This window comes from Ictalurus punctatus, chromosome 29 (assembly GCF_001660625.3).
Source record: "Ictalurus punctatus breed USDA103 chromosome 29, Coco_2.0, whole genome shotgun sequence".
NCBI lineage: Eukaryota > Metazoa > Chordata > Actinopteri > Siluriformes > Ictaluridae > Ictalurus > Ictalurus punctatus.
In genome coordinates, this window is record NC_030444.2 from 8983814 (window position 1) to 9004176 (window position 20363).

Genomic DNA, 20363 nt, shown 5'->3' on the forward strand with positions numbered 1-20363 from the left:
ATGACACATTAATTGTTGTTTCTCCATTAAGAGATGAATATTGTTAAACTGACTTTCAGAGTTAAGAGGTTTTCATTTCTAGCAATGAGACCCAGAATCATTAATGTGACAAAACATTAATAACATCTCCACTTGAACTGTTAAAATGTGCAGATTCATTATACTTTAAGAGGAAGCTGTTCTCTAAAAAAATAGACACCAGGATAATATTAATTAATAGTAGCACATAATATGCATTTGCTAATAATTCATTAGCATTGAATTGACTTCATTCAAACGCATACAACAATTCCATGTGATTGAATTGAGTTACATTAACACAGTTTGTACAGCCAACATGATTTGAGATTACATTTTAAATGCCCTGAATAAAATCAAAATCTGCACTCTCACCTCAGCTGACGATCAAACCCAAGTTGCTGGCATTTTGCAACAGTCATATTACCACTGTGCTATCTATCACACACATTTTAATCAATAAACAATAAACAATAAACAATAATTTAATCAATAAACAATAATTAATAATTAATACAACATTAATTGATCACATTCAATTAGCTTAATTCAATCTTGTAATTAGAAACTGGTTTAAGTTAAGTTTATCATAAGCAGGGAAATCAAGTTTTGATGAGAATGTAATATTTTTATGTAAACTATACATCGTATTTTTTCCTGTATCTAATCTACCACATGTTCCTTTTTTTAAAAACGTGGTAATTGTAAAGCGACATTGGTTATGAGTAAGGAGCTATATAAATTAAACATTATTATTATTATTATTATTATTATTATTATTATTATTATTATTATTATATATTTTTAACTGTTGAAGCATATGTAATTAAATGGTCTTTTCAATGGTGGTAACACTGTATAAAGTGTCTTGAAACCAATTTCAGGAGTTTTGGCCTTCTTCAAGAACTGTTTAATAAAAATAGTATTTTGAATACATTTTGCATTAGGCTACTTAAAGTTCGAGGAGTGCCGATCTTATTTGCTTCTGCAGGATGTATTTGAAAAAGAACTAAGCTAATTCAGGTGGCAGCTGCACAATGCATAAAATCATGCTGATACAGGTAAGATCGTCAGTTAATATTCACATCAAACATCAGAATCTCAGTGATGATGGTATGAATGTTGGTGCCAGACAAGCTGGTTTGAGAATCTTAGAGGCTGATCTGGGATTTTCAGACAGCAATCTCTTAAGTTTACACAGAATGGTGGAGAAAAACAAACACCTTTTGATGAGAAAGGTCAGAGGAGAAAGGCCAGACTGGTTCGAGCTGACAGAAAGGCTACAATTACAATAATTCTTTACAAGTGTGATGAGCAGAAAACCCTCTTGCAACATACAACACGTCAAACCAAATGAGGTGGCTAAGCTACAACCATATGAGGTTCCACTCCTGTCTCTGAGCCAAGAACAGGAATCTGAGGCTAGAGTGGGCGTGGACTCACTGGAACTGGAGAGTTGAAGAATGGAAAAACGTTGTCTGATTTGACAAATCATGATTTCTGTTGTGACATGTAGATGATAGGGTCAGACATTGGCATCAGCAGCATGAATCTGCATTGTGTCAACAGTCAAGACTGCTGCTGGTGGTATAATGGTGTGTGGAATATTTTATTTCTACTATGTGATCCTATTTGAACCTTTGATTTCAGCATATGGTGTGAACCCCTTGGTCAGAAATAACCACAACTAAACATTTTCACTCTTTTTACTGTTGATCAGTCCTGCACATCGGCTTGTAAGAATTTTAGCGCATTCCTCAGCACAGACCAGCTTCAACTCTGGGATGTTGGTGATTTTCCTCAGATGAACTGCTTGCTTGAGGTCCTTCCACAACATTTCTATTGGATTAAGGTCAGGACACTGACTTGGCAATTACAAAACATGAATTTTATTCTTCTTTAACCATTCTTTGGTAGACCCGTATGTGCTTGTGTGCTTAGGGTTGTTGGCCTGTTGCATGACCCACTTTCTCTTGAGATTCAGTTCACAGACAGATGTCTTGAAATTTTCCTTTAGAATTCACTGGTATAATTCAGAATGCATTGTTCCATCAATTATTGCAAGGTTCTTATAAGTAAGGTTCTTAACCTGGAATGTAGTGTTTGCTTTCTCCATACATAACATTTCTTATTTAAACCAAAAGGTGATATTTTTCCATACACAAAACATTTTTCCAACAGACTTTTCCACATAATCATTAGCAAACTGCAGGTGGGCAGCAATGTTCTTTTTGGAGAGTAGTGGCTTTCTTCTTGTAACACTGTAATTCACACCATTGTTGTTCAGTGTTCTCCTCATGGGGAACTCATGAACATTAACATAAGCCAATGTGAGAGAGGCCTTTGTTTGCGTAGAAGATACCCTGGTTCCTTTGTAACCTCTGGTTGCGTGTCTCACTCCTCAAGTGATTTTGGTTGGTTTCTAATAAACATACTAGGTTCTCTTTTTTAAATTAAATTACAGCTAATAGTAACTAGTGACCTAGACGTATTAGGTGCAATTTATGCACTAGCCATATGTTATACTCTCTCACACACACATACACACACACACACACACACTAAATGTTCCCTTGGTTATAAGTTTATAACTTATAACCTTGGTACCCAAAGGTTCCCCTTTTTTTTCATGTAATTTAATTACTTTTAATTTTGTGCCAGATCAACAAAATATCCTCCAATATGTTTATCTCTGAAAAGAAAGTGAAATAGAAAACACATGCACGCAACTCAGAAAATGGTCTCTCTCTGTTTCTTATGCACACAGAAGCTACTTTTCTTTTCATGAAATCACACACCAATTTACTATTCCTATATAGGGCTTTGAGTAAATATAGATAAACACATTACTGTACTGTAGCTTGGTAATTCAGACCATAACCTCATCTTGTTAACAACTCCTTCCTGCAGTTCAGCCTGTCCACAAGGATTGTGAGGAGGTACACTCGGTAAGGTTAGGGTTAGGCAATACATGGGCATCACTTTGTTTGAAAGGTGGTGGAGATAAAGACGTGACATGGAAAGTAGTTATATAGATATTAGCAGGAATGACCTGCTTGAGCTGAGTGAATGAAAATCAGTAAACTAAAGCACTTTATTAGCAGTTAATGAACACACCCAAATGCATCCTAATAGAGATTTATCTGATTCATAGACAACATAAATGCAATACTACAGCATGCATCTGCACAAAATTACATGAACACACAACTATCTGTGATAGCCATGGTCAGGAGTTGGTAAGCAGAAGGCTGTGGAAGCAGAACGTTTAGAGCTTGTTGGAGAAGGGCATGACACTTCTAACGGCAAGTTTTAAACTGTCTAAGTCGAGGTTTAAATAATGTTCTGTCAAACTCATCAATGTTCCAACATTGTCCTCCAGGACACGACTAGACTAGGCTTGGCTGTCTGATGAACAAAGATCAAGTAACAGTTCAGTATTTTGGTGATACTCAATTCCATGTTAATAATGCTGTTCTTGATTTTTCAAAGCTCAACCAGGAATTGCAACAATTCATTATCCTTATTAAAAACAGGTGAAATCTAGGAGTGTTCATGGTGTTGTTTCAGTATTTCCCTTGTTGGGGTTTTTCTTAGCTTCAAATAAGCTGTGTCTGGGTCAAAATATGTTAGCTCCTCACTTTTCCTTCCATGTTGAAATTTATCCACATCTGAATCTTGTGATGCAATTGTGAGGACAAAACTGTTTTTTAATTGAACTATATTGAAGTGAGAACAAAGTTTGTCATAGAAAAATTATCATTCCCATCTGGTATTGTTAGAGCTAGTAAAAAAGGTCAAAGAACATCTGACACACTCACTAGCACAGTAATCTTAATAAGTATTTAAATAGATACGTTAAATAGATATGATAGTTAATAAATATTATAAAAATTTCCTTTCAAATATTCCTGTCTGTCTTGCCTCTGTGCACAATATCATACTTTCTGTATCTGCATGTGAGTGTTTATTTTACATTGATATTGATTATTTAAATTTTAAATGGTCATCAATTTCTTCTGAAGACATCTGTGGAAGAAATAGCCTCAACATGAGCTTCATTTCATAATTGAATGTGAACTTAATCATAGATATAATCTAAACAGGTGATGTCCTTTTATTTTCCTTACTCCGGAACTGCCTGATCTTTGAAGATTTGACATGTTTGACTTTCTTTTCAACTAGGGTGCTGGTGGATCGTATGGTGAAAATCCATGTTCCTACATTCATACATTATGTTAGATGATAGACTCTCCTAGGTTGAAGATACTTCATAAAACATAATAATAAAATGAATATAAAAAAAAACCTGAGTATGAAAATGAATCAAGACAGATCCAAATAAACAATAAAGTTCCAATGAAAAGTAAAGCTACATATTCTCTTCCCCTAACTTGTTCAGTACTTGTAATACAGATTAAATACATGTGGGCAAATGATGTAAACTATGGATCTGGTTCAATGTTATTTGGGAACAAAGAGCAAGCTGAATCTCAACATAAATTTTGTGTGTAGTTTGTTATCAGATTGTCTAGATGTACATCACACATCTGATGAACAAAATTTCCTCTCCCATGCTATAATGATGGCTGGAAACTAGGACTTGGTGGCATATACTGTAGAAAGGTCATATAGAACATAGAGAAATCTCATTTATCGCATTGGGAATTAAGTCACCTTTCACGTTGCCTTATAATTTGATCACAACCAGCCAGTTATATTGTTTCTGAGTTTAGTCTTTGTTTAGACTTTGTTGATGCTGAAGAAGCAAAAATCTGAGGAACCTTTAAAATTCAGACTAATGATTTTCAAACAATGCTTGAAAAGAAACATGTATAACCAACTTGAAAAGGTAGAAAGGGGGTCTATGAATTAGTTAATTGTCTTTCTCTTTCTCTCTCTGTCTTTATATCATTATTAAAGTAGTGTTTAAACAGATACATAGCAGACAAATATACATATAGACTGTTTTCTTTTGTACACGCATACCAACTTAATCTTCACCTATCATCATTCCCTGTTAACGAAATCTGTCACCTCCTAATAAAACAGTTTAAGTCACTAACCAAAGTAAGTATACAAACGGAAGCTATGATAAAAGAACAAAAACAATTAACCTTTCTTAAAGTAATTCCTACATCCTCTGACCAAGTATATGGCTGTGCCTATTAAATAAATGCCAGTCCTTTATGCTGAAAATAAGGATCAAAATATTCTGCAGTAGTTTGGCACTGTGACTCAAAAAGTTGTTTTTCATCTAACATCTGAAAGCTAACTACTGTCCCAACTGTCGTATAATACTGATAATGCTCAAACACTTAAGAGGGCTGAATGGCAGACCTTGTTAAATAATATTATGTTTCTTCCTTATAATGAATTATATTTTATAAATATATTCTTATATATCTTATTACTTTTTGCCTTTTCTTATACGTTGACATGGGAGAAGAGGGGCTGTCACGTATCGTGACGGAGCGGAGATAGGACGGATGCAAGTGCAGTATGAACAGTTGTTTATTTTAAAAGAGAGACAGTTTAGGCAGGCTGAGCGAAGTCCTCGGCGGAGCATGAAGGCAGAGCGACGACCACAGACGGGCAGACAGGGTGAGCGAAGTCCTCGGTGGAGCATGAAAGCGGAGCGACGACCACAGCCGGGCAGGCAGACTGAACAATGACCACAGCCAGGCAGACAGGCTGGGCGAAGTCCTCGGCGGAGCATGAAGGCAGAGCGACATTCACAGCAGGGCAGGCGGGCTGAGCGAAGTCCTCGGCGGAGCATGAAGGCAGAGCGACGTCCTCGGCGGAGCAGGAAAGCAGAGCGACGTCCTCGGCTGAACAGGGAAACAGAGCGCTGTAATCAGCAGAGCAGGGAAGCAGGGCGACGTCCTCGTCGGAGCATGAAAGCGGAGCGATGTCCCCGGCTGAACTGGAAGGCAGTGCTCGGTTGTCCGTGTCAACAGGCACTTGGTTGTGCATATCAGCAGACATGGACGTGAGCAGAGCTTGGTTGTCCATGTCAGCAGACTCAGGCGTGAGCAGAACTCGGCTGTGTGTGTCAGCAGATTCGGGTGTAAGCAGAACTTGGCTGTGCGTGTCGGTAGTCTTGGGCGTGGGCTGAACTTGAGCGACCGGGTCGGTAGACTTGGGCGTGGACTGAACCTGGGCGACTGGGTCGGTAGACTTGGGCGTGAGCTGAACTTGGACGATCGGGTCGGTAGACTTGGGCATGGGCTGAACTTGGGTGACCGGGTCGGTAGACTCGGGCTTGAACAGAACGTGGTCGGCCGTGTCATTAGACTTGGGCGTGAGCAGAACTTGGTCGGCCATGTCAGTAGACTTGGGTGTGAGCAGAACTTGGTTGTTAGGCTTACATATTAGCGGAACTTGGTCAACTGGATCAGCAGGCTTGGACGTGACATCAGGAACTTGAGACTTGACTTGGACTTCAGAGACTGGAGACTTGACTTGGACCTCAGGGACTTGAGACTTGACTTGGACTTGGACCTCAGGGACTTGAGATTTGACTTGTATTTCAGAGACTTGAGATTTGACTTGGACTTCAGAGACTGGAGACTTGACTTGGATTTCAGAGACTTGAGACTTGACTTGGACTTGGACCTCAGGGATTTGAGACTTGACTTGGATTTCAGAGACTTGAGACTTGACTTGGACTTCAGAGACTTGAGACTTGACTTGGACTTGGACCTCAGGGACTTGAGACTTGAATTGGATTTCAGAGACTTGAGACTTGACTTGGACTTCAGTGACTGGAGACTTGACTTGGACTTGGACCTCAGGGACTTGAGACTTAACTTGGATTTCAGAGACTGGAGACTTGACTTGGACTTCAGAGACTAGAGACTTGACTTGGACCTCAGGGACATGAAACGTGACTTGGACTTCGGAGACTTGAGACTTGACTTGGACCTGGACCTCAGGGTTGAGCTCTGGTGCTGGAGCCTCCCTGTTGACCTCTAGCTGGATCTCAGCAGGTGAGCCCTCCTTGTGGGTCTCAGGTTCGAGCTCTGAGGTCGCCAGGTTAACCTCTGGCTGGGGCTCTGATGCTGGCGCCACCCTGTTGACCTCTAGCTGGAGCTCGGCGGGTGAGCCCACCTCGTGGGTCTCAGGTTCGAGCTCAGAGGTTGCCATGTTAACCTCTGGCTGGGGCTCTGATGCTGGAGCCTCCCCGTTGACCTCTAGCTGGAGCTCGGCAGGTGAGCCCACCTCGTGGGTGTCAGGTTCGAGCTCAGAGGTCGCCAGGTTAACCTTCAGCTGGGGCTCTGCATGAGTTTGCCTGTAGTAGTGGGTAAACAGCAGGGCAGGTTTGCCTGCCAGACTTACCCCCCCCCCCCCCGAAAAGTTGTTCTAGCTCGACCCTCACCTCCTGACTCCCGAACCGCATCATGAACTCTCCCACAAACTGTTCACAAAATAACTAGGACCACATGAATCGGAGCCATTGCTTCTCCTCTGGCTTAAGGTCTAACAGGCTGGAGAAATAGAATTGACAGTCTACCAGAAAATATGCTGGGGCACCGAAAGATCTGTCAAATGGATCAGGAAGCTCCATAATTGTCCATTGTGGGAATTGGACTGAGTCCATAGCGGGGACGGTTGGCGTCGACTTCCGGGTTCTGCGTTTTCTCCGTTCTCCTGCTGCATCCATGAGAGACAGGCAGACAAATCAAAAACGTGATCCATAAACGTAATCCAAAACAGGCGAAGGTCAGGCGATCGGCAAACAGGCATACACAGGGTTAAACATGAATCAAGGTCATGGTCACAGAAAACAGGGTCGATAAACAAAACGAGAAACATGAACTATGACAAGGAACTAGGAGCGGATAATCCAGCGTGAACTAACTATAAACATGGAACGTGACTATGACTACTAAATGAACTAATCTAACTCTATGATACTCTTCCACATTGTGTGCTGGGAGGCGCGCGGTATATACGTGGACATGATGAGCGTCTAAACTGCTAGCAGCTGAGGGCAATACAGACACACGTGAAATCCCAGCCAATAACAGAACAGGGAGGAGACATGACAGAAACATAAACAAAACACACGTGTCCAGATGTCACTACTGTCAACAATGGGAAAGCAGGTGCTCGCACATTCGCGCTTAGAGCACACTGCTTCAAGGGGAAATCATGACAGGGGCCAATGCTGCTGCAAAGTGAGCCTGCACAAGTAAGTGACTAGTCAACTTAATCCTTCACATGGTATTCATAAGGTGTCATAAGTTTCTGCTACACTATGGATCATGCTGAAGTTTGAACAAAATGGTTTGACTTAATATACTCAGCAGTAGTGTACACGTCATTTCTTCCTAATTTGTTTATTAATTTTTATTGTATGCTTAAATGCAATAAAAGTTATTTACCAGATTCAGATGCTCCTAAACAACTTATTATAAAGTATGAGTTGGTAACTGATTAGCAAAGACTGTACTAGAATTTCTAATATAATGCATTTAATATGGAAAAATATTTTCACTGAAATATTTCAGAGAACGTTTTTTGTTTGTTTGTTTGTTAACACTAGTTTACACTAAATGTCTAATATATTCTGTTCTCTTGGAAATATGCCTTAACTGTTAAATTATTTTGGAACCTTTAAAAATAACTCGCCTGCTTCTATACCTTTGGCCTATAGTGTATATGACTGCTCGCTGTCACAAAATCATACAAGGAAATAAAAAGTAATCATTTTGACTCCAGATCAGGAGTGGGTAAAGACATACTGGTGGTCTGATCTATCTATCTATCTATCTATCTATCTATCTATCTATCTATATATATATATATATATATATATATATATATATATATATATATATATATATATATGTACCTTAGACAATGCCTCTCTGAGAGCCACGTTGGAATGTTCCCAAGATGAAGTACTGTAGAACTCCTAAGCATTAGATCACCCCAATTACTCTTGTATACTCTTTCCATGCCAACGTTCTCTTTGCCTGACAAAGTCATTCACAAAACATATTTGACAGTTGGGGCCTAATTCTAAAATCACTAGATACCAAATGTACAATAGTTTGTCTTGCTGCCATCACAAAATAAAAATGTTTAAACCTTAAGTAATATAGTCATTTAAATGTTGAACATACGGATCTATGTGAAGGACCACCGATATTAATCTTTGACCTACACCGCTTAAGATAATGATGGTTGGTGATGACCTTTGACCTGGCTCAGGAATGTTAGACAGGGATATGTATGTATGTATGTATGTATGTATGTGTGTGTGTGTGTGTGTGTGTGTGTGTGTGTGTGTGTGTGTGTGTGTGTGTGTGTGTGATATTTTTGGTTGGATGTGTGTGTGTGTGTGTGTGTGTCATATTTTTGGTTGGATGTGTGTGTGTGTGTGTGTGTGTGTGTGTGTGTGTGTGTGTGTCATATTTTTGGTTGGATGTGTGTGTGTGTGTGTGTGTGTGTGTGTGTGTGTGTGTGTCATATTTTTGGTTGGATGTGTGTGTGTGTGTGTGATATTTTTGGTTGGATGTGTGTGTGTCTGTGTCATATTTTTGGTTGCATGTGTGTGTGTGTGTGTGTGTGTGTGTGTGTGTGTGTGTGTGTGTGTGTGTGTGTGTGTGTGTGTCATATTTTGGTTGGATGTGTGTGTGTGTCTGTGTGTGTCATATTTTTGGTTGGATGTGTGTGTGTGTGTCTGTGTGTGTGTCATATTTTTGGTTGGATGTGTGTGTGTGTGTGTGTGTGTGTGTGTGTGTGTGTGTGTGTGTGTGTGTGTGTGTGTGTGTGTGTCATATTTTTGGTTGGATGTGTGTGTGTGGAATGCACATGACCATACTATGTATGAATACATTCTATGTGAAAGAACATGTGTGTTTGTGTGTGCGGGAATGCAACAGAACCGGGTTTAAAGTTTACTACTGATAATAATCAATTAGCTATGGCCTAAATATTTAAACAGATGCAGCGGAACACAACAGATTACAACAAACCTAACATATGTAACATTATATATCTTTAACTATGCCTGTCAAGATCAATGATTAATCTATGGGAAAGAATGTGTAACATTATAAATTTTTAACCTTCACCTGTTACGATAATGACAGTTGGTGATGACCGTTAACGACAACTGTTAGGAAAATGATGGTTGGTAATGACCTATACCTGTTACAATAATGACAGCTGGTGATGATCGTTCATGACAACTGATACGATAATGACTGTTTGTAATGACCTACACCTTTCAAGATAATGACAGCTGGTGATGACCTATGACCTACACCTGTCAAAACCTGTCAACATAAATATGATTGATGATGACCTTTGAGCTAGACCTGTCAAAATAAGGTTTTACAAAATATACAAAGTTCTTCTCTCTTGTATACATGCAGGGCTCATAAATATAAAAACAGACAATATTTTCTAAAGGTTTTATGAGTGAATTTGTGCCTGGGGCACTTACCATGACTGAGCTCTGTGTCGTCGCCTACATGGCCATTATATTTTCCCTCTGCTTCGACATGTGATCCAATATCATCTGTAAATCTGAAATGTACACTCTTTCTGGACATGGCTCGTGTTAGTGTCTGTGTACAGAGCCCCCCTAGTGTCAGGTAAGAAAAAAAAATACAGCCATGTGTAATCCGTATCCTCAATTTTGCAATCCATGCCTTCAGTTTTGTAATCTGTACCCTCAGTTTTGTAATCCGTGCCCTCAGTTTTGTAAACCGTACCCTCAGTTTTGTAAACCGCGCCCTCAGTTTTGCAATCCGCGCCCTCAGTTTTGTAAACCATACCCTCAGTTTTGTAAACCGCGCCCTCAGTTTTGTAATCCGCACCCTCAGTTTTGTAAACCGCGCATAGCGTTAAAATTGGGTTTATATTGGACATTTGCTGCACATTCAAGCTTCTCTCTTCTATTTCTCAAGAAATAAACTCACAAAAAGGACATAATGTGCATTGTCTTAATAATGTGTATTGAGCGGACATAGAACCAATACAACTGAATATATATTTTTAAAAATTTTCTCCCGTTAAAGCCTGCGGAAGCCATTCTTTGGGAAATGCAGGTGATCAGCGCGTTATAGTAATGGAGTCAGTTTGATAACCAGATAATCATGTTATAATGACTTTGATATGATATAACTATAGGTTATGTTGACAATAGTTTCTTATGAATACGGGATAATAGGTTCTTTTTTGTTATTATTATTATTATTACAGCTGCTACTACTAACTATATATGACCTAGACGTATTAGTTGTGCCTACTTTCTGTACTAACCGAAGGTTCAGTCCACCACTCATTTTAATAGAAGCTCTTAAATATCCTGATCTGGCAACCCAACAAGCAGGTCCCGCCCTCAGCATTTAGAACAGCGGCGCTATAGAGGCGCATCTACAGCTGCTGATCACTCCAACTATTCAACATTTCCCCTCTAGTGTATAAACAACGACACACTGTTCATCCACGTACCAATTTTCCTTTACACACACAGACTGTGGGGAAATTGAGGTAGGTAAATGCTAAACCCTACGTTCACTCAGTGATTATAACCTTGGTACGCAAAGGTTCTTTTTTTTTTCCAATGTAAAGTTTATTTTGTGCTAGATCTACAAAATATCCTTCAATATGTTCACCCTGAAAAGAGAGTGAAATAGAACACACACGTGCACGATATTTGTTTCATAGACTACAGGCTAGTAGACCTTTATTCAATTACTTTTATGTCTGTTTTTGCATCACATTCCTGTCCAGTGAACTGACCGACCAATGATAACGATTATTCGACTATTATTATTATTATTATTATTATTATTATTATTATTTCAACATATTGCATGACGTCATACGCATTAAGGTTAGTGTACACAGTGGCTATAGAAGTCTTTATAAAATGCATTAATTTAACCTAATTTAACAACCTAACCACATTCCTATAATGATCAGACTTCATATCATGCCAACACATTTGCAGGACATTTCATGTTTCTCAAGAAGAAAATGGTGTAGTGGTGACATCTGCTGTTCATAAGTCTCATCAAATTATAGGGAAACAGTATAATCAGTTTTCTTATTTCAGTTACCTTCTGTAAACTATCTCACCCTAGGAACACTGTGCACACGGAATACACCAACAATACACCCTGTATAGCACTCATTCACACTTATAGGGCAATTTAGCAGAGCCAATGCACTGAGTATGTTTTTGGGAGGTGGGAGGAAACCAGGGAACCCAGAGGAAACCCACACAGACATGGAAAAACTTGTGAAATTACACGTTAAATGCCCATGCGCTGAGGACTGAAAAATAATATTTTGAATACATTTTGCATTAGGCTACTCAAAGCAGCTGGAGTGCCGATCTTATTTGCTTCTGCAGGGTGTATTTGAAGAAGAACTAACCTAATTCATGTGCCAGCTGCACAATGCATATATCATGCAGATACAGGTAAGTATTTCAGTATGCTACAGTTAGTGCTCACCTCAAACATCAGAATCTCAGTGATCTCAGGGATGATGGTATGAATGTTGATGCCAGACAAGCTGGTTTGAGAATATTAGAGGCTATTTCCTTTACTTTTACACTATCCGTTGTTACCCAGACGAGGATGCGTTCCCTTCTGAGTCTGGTTTCTCTCAAGGTTTTTTCCTCCTAATATCTTAGGGAGTTTTTCCTTGCCACCGTCGCCACTGGCTTGCTCAATCGGGATAAATTTGCACATTTAAAATCTGTATACCGTGTTTATATGTTTCTGTAAAGCTGCTTTGAGACAATGTCCATTGTAAAAAGCGCTATACAAGTCACACGCAAGGGCGCTAACCACAGTGTTAAGCTAACGTAACGTGAAGTTCCTTTTGAAAGTGAACACAGTCACCCACTCACAGTCATCTGAGAGCACATTGTGCTAAAAGTGTGTCACATATTTATTTGATAGTTTTATTTATAATTAAGTGACCAGAGTGAAAATTGATTATCCTGAGTATCCAATTACACAAATAGAGAGGTGAGTTTAGATTTGGCTAAATAAGTCATACAATCTAGAAACAAACAAGTAGGATATAATCAGTGGTTTATTTCAAACACAATCATTCCTGATATTTGTAATGATTCAGTTGTTGGTTTGAGTTGAGCACTGACAATCAAATTAAAAGAAGAAGCCAGTATTTAGTGGTTTGGGTTTTTACAGTGGTGTGATAAGAAGAAATCCTCAGAGACTGCTACAATGTCCTCCCACGAATTTATGGCTAATCATAGGCTGAAGTGTTTCAGAAACATTCTGGATACTCTGTGTAATGAGAATTTCTTTATTGAGTCTTCATTACAGATTATTGAATATGTTGCATGTTAAATAAGATTCTGATACTAACAATGGGAAATGTTGATTTAAGGGAATGAACAAGGATGAGACAAATAAGATAAAATTATGTAAAAGCATAAAAAAGAACATGTATTAAATACAAAATCCCATGATTGTCTCACATAAGTAAACAAACAAATAAATAAATATATTAAAAGCCCATTAATAATTGGTAATGTGCTGTACTGAAAATCATCATTATACAAACATGGGAAGTGTTCAAGGGAAGGAACAAAGTTTAAAGTGAACACATTTAGGCCAGTGAGTAAAACCTCATTCTTACATGATTTCAGCACTTTCTATGTTTTAAACATGCTTCCAACTATACCAAATTTCATCAAGACTGTGATGACTGATTGGCTGGGAGGTGACGAGGATTAGGAGTATTATATTCTTTCAATAAAGCTCATGATATATCCGCAGTGAAAATTGTAAAGGTGTACAGCTGAATGAGCAGTTCTTACAACCAGGATAATTTGAGTGTTTTATTTTCTTTTATGTTAACCTAGAAATTCTCACTTTCCCAGAAAGACTACTGAATATACTCTATCTACTGAATAATATTTGTCAGAGAATCTTAATCAGCATCACTCTACCAGAAAATCTAGCTATTATTTTAAACTCAATCCAAGGTATAACTATGCTAAACACAGAAATCAAGGGGTCATGTTTAATACATCAATCACATAGTACATAGTAGCAGAGTCCGTACAGATGCTTCATAATGAAATGCCAGGATTTTCAAGGACTTTTCAAGTACTGTTTATGCTTTTGTTTTCATGGACTATACAAGAGATGTCATTCAAACATTCCTTATTTCTTCTTTTTAAAATTCCAAAAAATATTAATAATAATAATAATAATAATAATAATAATAATAATAATAATAATAATAATAATAATAATAAACACAGCCAATTTTAATATAGCTCCTTTTCCCAGCTGTGATGGACTAAATTTGAATTTCCCAGGCATTGCTTCATCTTCACTATAATGTTAAAATACTCCAAGTGAGTGACAGGAGCACTGTGTCCAAACGTTTCTAGATGATGTCATGTGCTAATTAGCATATTAATTACATCATTACATCATATTTTCCTTCTGCCTAATGTCAGCCCTTTATAGCCAAATTCCCAATAAAGCTGTTCTCATTTACTTTAGCTGTTCTCATGTATTTTTTCTGTTTCTGTTGTCAGACAACAGAACAAGTATGAAATAGTGACTGAACCGCGGCCCAATAAAAGACTATAGGTTCAGCAGCAGTCACTTTCAAACCTTTTGAAAGCTGCTGCTCTGCACTGCTAAAATCCTGATTTTGCACTTTTTAAGCACTGTTAGATAAAAAAAAATGGCTATTTTCAAGTGTTTCCAGTACTTAAATTACCAAATGCCAAAATCAAGCACTTCAAGCACCTTGTAAGAACGCTGTTGTAGGCCTAATAACAATAGTTTTTCATAGATACATTTCCAAAACAAACAAACAAACAATTCTAGTACTTCTAACTAATAAATGTATTGCATCAGTTGGCTAGTAGTTCCAAGTGCTACACCTAAAACCTCACACATTTGATGTTTTTTTGTTGTTGTTGTTTTTGTTCTTTCACCACTTCTTCTTGTTTAAGATATATTTTTGCCACCTGTAAGTCAGAATGACAAAATTATTGACTGTCATATCACTCAGGTAAAATAAATAAATTAATGAATTAATAAATAAGTAACAGTAAACTGATGTTCTGCAAATTTCATGGCACTATCAATAGAGATTTTTGTGTATTTAATAGAAATTATATCACACTGCTGTTGCACTCTGGAATCTGATAGGTCAGAAGGTCTGAAGGCTGCAATTCATATCTCAAGTTTATATTAATGTGCTCATTGTAATAAATTATCCTTTAATAGCAAATAGCAAATCATTCACAGAGATTTGTATGGCAAACGCTCCACATAATCAAAGTCTAATAATAAACAGATTTGCATTGCTATTCTTTAATAAAAACTTTTAGTCGTTGATATGATGAAGTTATCTGTAATGAGGTGTTTATTTTAGATTTATTGAAAGAGACTTGGGCCACAGATTTCTCCAGATTCTCTGAATTTTGTCATGATATCATGATGAGATATTCATAGCTTTCACAATTTTACAATGAGGAGCATTATTCTGAAATTGTTCCACAAATTATAGATTTTCGCAGAATTGTGTACACTGGCCTTTACTTCTGAAAGACTCTGCCTCTCTAAGATACACTTTTTTATACCCAATCATGTTACTGACCTGTTGCCAATTAACATAATTAGTTGCTCAATGTTCCTCCAGCTGTTTCTTTTTAGTAACACTTACTGTTCCAGCCTTTTGTTCCCCCGTCCCAATTTTTTTGAGACGTGTTGCACCCATCAAATTCAAAGTTACCTATTTTTTTTCCCTTTAAATAGTACATTTCCTCAGTTTAAACAGTTGATTTGATTTCTACATTCTATTGTGAATAACATATGGGCTTATGAGATTTGCAAATCATTGCATTCTGTTTTTATTTACATTTTTCACAACATCAAAACTTTTTTGGAATTGGGGTTGTAGTACTCCCTCCCATTACTCAGGGAAGTGAGATGTTGCTGTTTACAAATGTCAACATGAAAAATGTCAACTGAAAAAAAACATGCCTGTCATTAGCCAATCAGATATCAGCAGATAATTGAAAAGGTTCCCATTAAGCTATTGCCACAAAACTTGAATAGAAAATTCAGGGAAGGACCTCCTAGTATCTGACTCAAAATGGCTACCTGGGGGGTGCTGTTCATGTTCATAGGGGTCAGCATTAAGTTCAAGTAGCTGTTTCTCTTCAAACCAAAATTCCAATTGAGCTGAATTTGGTGTGCGCTTTCTGCTAATCTGTAACTGAAATACTTAAAAAAAAAAATGTCTGCCTTCTGCCAGTTGGCTTTCACCAGGTACGTTAAACAACTAGCACTGAGCTATCTTCACAAAATGTGATATGTGTGAGTATGTTCACGTGTGGTCTCTTTATTGTTCTATGAATGTTGACAAGAACTGGCTATTGGGGGTGCTATATGCAAGGAGTGTTTGGACCCTGCAGATTGCCGCTTATGGCTATATTACTATTATTATTAGCAGTAGAAGTAGTGATATTTCCTACCGTTCTTTAAGTTTCAGTTTCCACCTCTGGTTCCTTTGTCCAACGGATATGAAGCACTGATGGCTGGACATTCGCAGATATCATCTATGATGAAAAATTATTATTAGGTATATATATATATATATATATATATATATATATATATATATATATATATATATATATATATATGTGTGTGTGTGTGTGTGTGTGTGTGTGTGTATCTTCCATACATGTCATAAACACAAACCTTTTGAAGAACTTTGTCCCTCACGGTAGGGTTCATGAGATCCTCACTGCTGTTAAACTTTAATCTCAGAAATGCCCTCTTAGTAACAGGCACTAAAAAAAATTAGCAGGGTTGATATTTATCAGCTGTTGTAAAACTTAATTTGACTTTAAGTGTTTATATGAAATTGTGAACTGGGTATAAAAGTGTAACCTGGAACCCCATAGACTTCCACTTCACAGAGTGTGAGAAACTGGCTAACATTGGGAATGATGATGTTCACATAACGACCCCTCATTTTGCAGGTGTAATTTGCAGAGGCACCAGCAGGGATGCTAGAGATAACGTCACATCTGAGAGAGAGCGAGAGAGAGAGAGAGAGAGAGAGAGAGAGAGAGAGAGAGAGAGCGAGAGAGAGAGAGAGAGAGAGAGATGAGGGGAATTTTTTTTAAAGTTAGTTTTATATATTAAATCCAAGGTTAATGATGTTTAATATATCTGTCACCACCCTGAAGTTGATTCTTTTCATACCGGAGTGTGGAGAATAATTTATAAATTATTAACGAATGACAGATCATACTTTTTCTCAGTTTACAGTCATGTTTAATGTTGCAGAACTCCTGTGAGACAAGTTAGTTCCTGTTATCCCTTACATAATAGCAGCTATAGACAGTCATTCCAGCACCACCCTCTCTTTTTTCTCTCCCCTGAAGTTAATAAGAAAAATGCAGCCCTCCATTCTAAAAGCTAAAAGAAAGGATGAAAAAACTTCTCAATTAAACCCTTCTGTGATTCACACTGTCACTATTCCTTCTAAGGCATAGAAGGATTCCCTATTGACTGGAGGGAAGATGAGAAAATGTAATATGTAGCTAAGTTACTATAATATACACACACACACAAACATACACACACACACACACACACACACACACACACACACACACACACAGAGAGAGAGAGAGAGAGAGAGAGAGAGAGAGAGAGAGACATATTGCAGTATTCTACTATATTCTTAACAATTACAGAAAAAATCTGTTTATGGCTATCATGTATTTTCATAAGTTTTAGGACTAACATGTTACAATAAGTGCATTCATATAAACCTGCGATTTGGCATGTAGTCAGAACTACTGTCAGTAAGTCGTAATTCACTCCTTGTCAATTTACATGTCAGAATTACACAATTTGTACATTTTGAAATGTCCTTGCGAATCAGGTAAAGAACTGCTGTAATATATTTTATGTACATTTTCTGTAATAATTTTAAATTTAAATGTTTGAGTTATACTTAAAAATATAGTGTAAAATATTTTAAAATCAGCAATACCAATCTTATGATTGACTATTTAAAAATAGTCAGTTAAAAATATTTCACAATATATTTCTTAAACAGCTTTTTAAAAAGACTTCAAGTGCTTTGTAAGTATGTACATTACAATATAATAACAATTTTATAGGAATGTTGTAATGCCTTATTAAAGTTGTAAATACATACAAATATTTGTTACCAAATTGCAAAGCCGTATACGCAGGAAGCTTTTTGAATTGTTAATAAAACTCCATAAATAACCTCTTACTCTTATGCTGATATTCTTTATATAGATGTATTTTTAATAATTTCACCTGGGGTTATTGTTGCCGTTGTTGACCAAGGAGTTGCCAATGCGAATCTCAGCACCATTTATCCGTTTTGGACAGCAGTCCCCTCTGTTAGTGATGATTACACTGCTAATATCATACATCGCCAACAAATCCACCCTCCACCATGGGTTATAGTCAGAATTTGTACAGGAACATGAGTAGGAATTAAAGTAAGAGTCTCTGTTGCCATCGATAGCAAAGTAGCCAGGGTAATAGTTAAGATATAAAGAAGATTGTGTTGTTATTCCTCCTAAGGCCACATTGACTGGAGGTAAGAAGAGAACATATTTATTCATTCATTAATCTTGAACAAAATTTTATTTTTTATTAATTGTTTGTTTACACACACACACACACACACACACACACACACACACACACACACACACACACACACACACACATGCAAATGCACAAACACGCACACAGTCGGGTCCCAAAGTCTGAGAGCACTAGTGGAAAATCTTTCTATTTTCATTTTTTACATTTAATTTAACAGTTTTAATTAGAAATTATATTATTGACTATAACTTAGTAGAATCTTTGAAATATTTACATTAATTTCTGAGTTTCTTAATATTTAGTATGTCCCCTTTTTGCTTTAATGACTCTGAACTCGAGCTGGCATGGACTCCACAAGTTTGTGCAAAACCTTATAATCCATTTTAGATCACATCCATGGGAGTGTCGTATGAACACATACTTCAATAGAAGAGATTAGACATTTGTACAATGCAATTAACATGGTCAATATCACAAATGTATTTTACAATTAGGGACCTAGAAATAGTGCAGAATTTTCAATATTAAATATTCAAAATATTAAACATTTCTCTCTTGGTTTTAAACTTTTCAGAATTCTAAAACTTGTTTATTTCCAGATTTTCATTGTGGTCTCAGACATTTGGACCCCATGGTGTGTGTATATATGTACATGTGTGTATATGTATATATGTATGTATCTATTTCTGTATTTTAGTATAGTCTTACCTTCCTCATGGGTCAGAATCCACTGCAATGAGAAAATGCATATCCCTGTGCAAAAACATGCAATCTAAAATGATACATTTGACTGTGTGTCTGCTTGGGGAGAGACGTAAGAGGAATAACTTTTGATAGGTATTTTCACAAAAATCTATAAAAGGTATTAAATCATTATTACTGTAATGCAACTAACACTATATATATATATATATATATATATATATATATATATATATATATATATATATATATATATATATATATATATATATTTTTTTTTTTGGTTATTGTTTGTTTGTTCGTTTAACTATATCAGTTTGATCCCTTCAAATGAGAGTTTACCTAAAAATAGAAGCATGGGCCTCTGTGAATTCTCCATTTTCTGTTCAAATAGAAAGATAACAACTTTAGATTTACAACAGCACTTGAAGGAAAGGAATGTAGTCAACTGAGAAAGCAATTTGGCATTCACCACTTAAGAATCAGACTTTTACTGTGTAGATCAATTTATATGAAGTGCATCATATATCAAATATATAATGCATTAAGCCAAATAAAGCCCCCGTTTAGAGAGATTTCTTACCTTGCTCTACATGCTCTTCATCTCTTTGACCCATGAAACTCGGAGCTGTCCACCTGGTGTATCACTAAATGAATGTGTAGTTTATTTAAAAGGCAAATTCACATTGTGCTTTACAAATGCAAATAAGTTTGCCTCAAACATCAGTCTATAACAAAGTTGTAAAAAAAAAAAAAAAACATGAAGCAAAAATCTTCCATTTAGGTTTTATACATACAGAAATACATAATATAGGAATTGCTTTTATCCAGTGTGATAATTGATTTATGAATGAATTTATGTCTGATTCATAAAAACTGTTGTACAAATGTGTGGAGCAAAAGCAAAAATGTCAGGTTAAAACTGATGTGATGGATCACCCAGCATTCCTTTTGGTCATCTGATGACACATTAATTGTTGTTTCTCCATTAAGAGA

General features: G+C 37.0%; 1 protein-coding gene across 1 annotated transcript; it reads right to left on the minus strand.

Moving 5' to 3' along the window:
• Window positions 1-13074: 13074 nt before the first annotated feature.
• Window positions 13075-20111, minus strand: LOC108260576 (fucolectin-1). The gene is made up of 8 exons (XM_053677567.1): window positions 19951-20111; window positions 19710-19749; window positions 19374-19418; window positions 18366-18648; window positions 16953-17092; window positions 16761-16852; window positions 16532-16615; window positions 13075-15016 (listed from the first exon to the last, which is right to left on the minus strand). Exons 2-7 carry the CDS (start codon window positions 19744-19746, stop codon window positions 16538-16540), a joined length of 675 nt encoding a protein of 224 aa, XP_053533542.1. The 5' UTR covers window positions 19747-19749; window positions 19951-20111; the 3' UTR covers window positions 13075-15016; window positions 16532-16537.
• Between the last annotated feature and the right edge of the window lie 252 nt (window positions 20112-20363).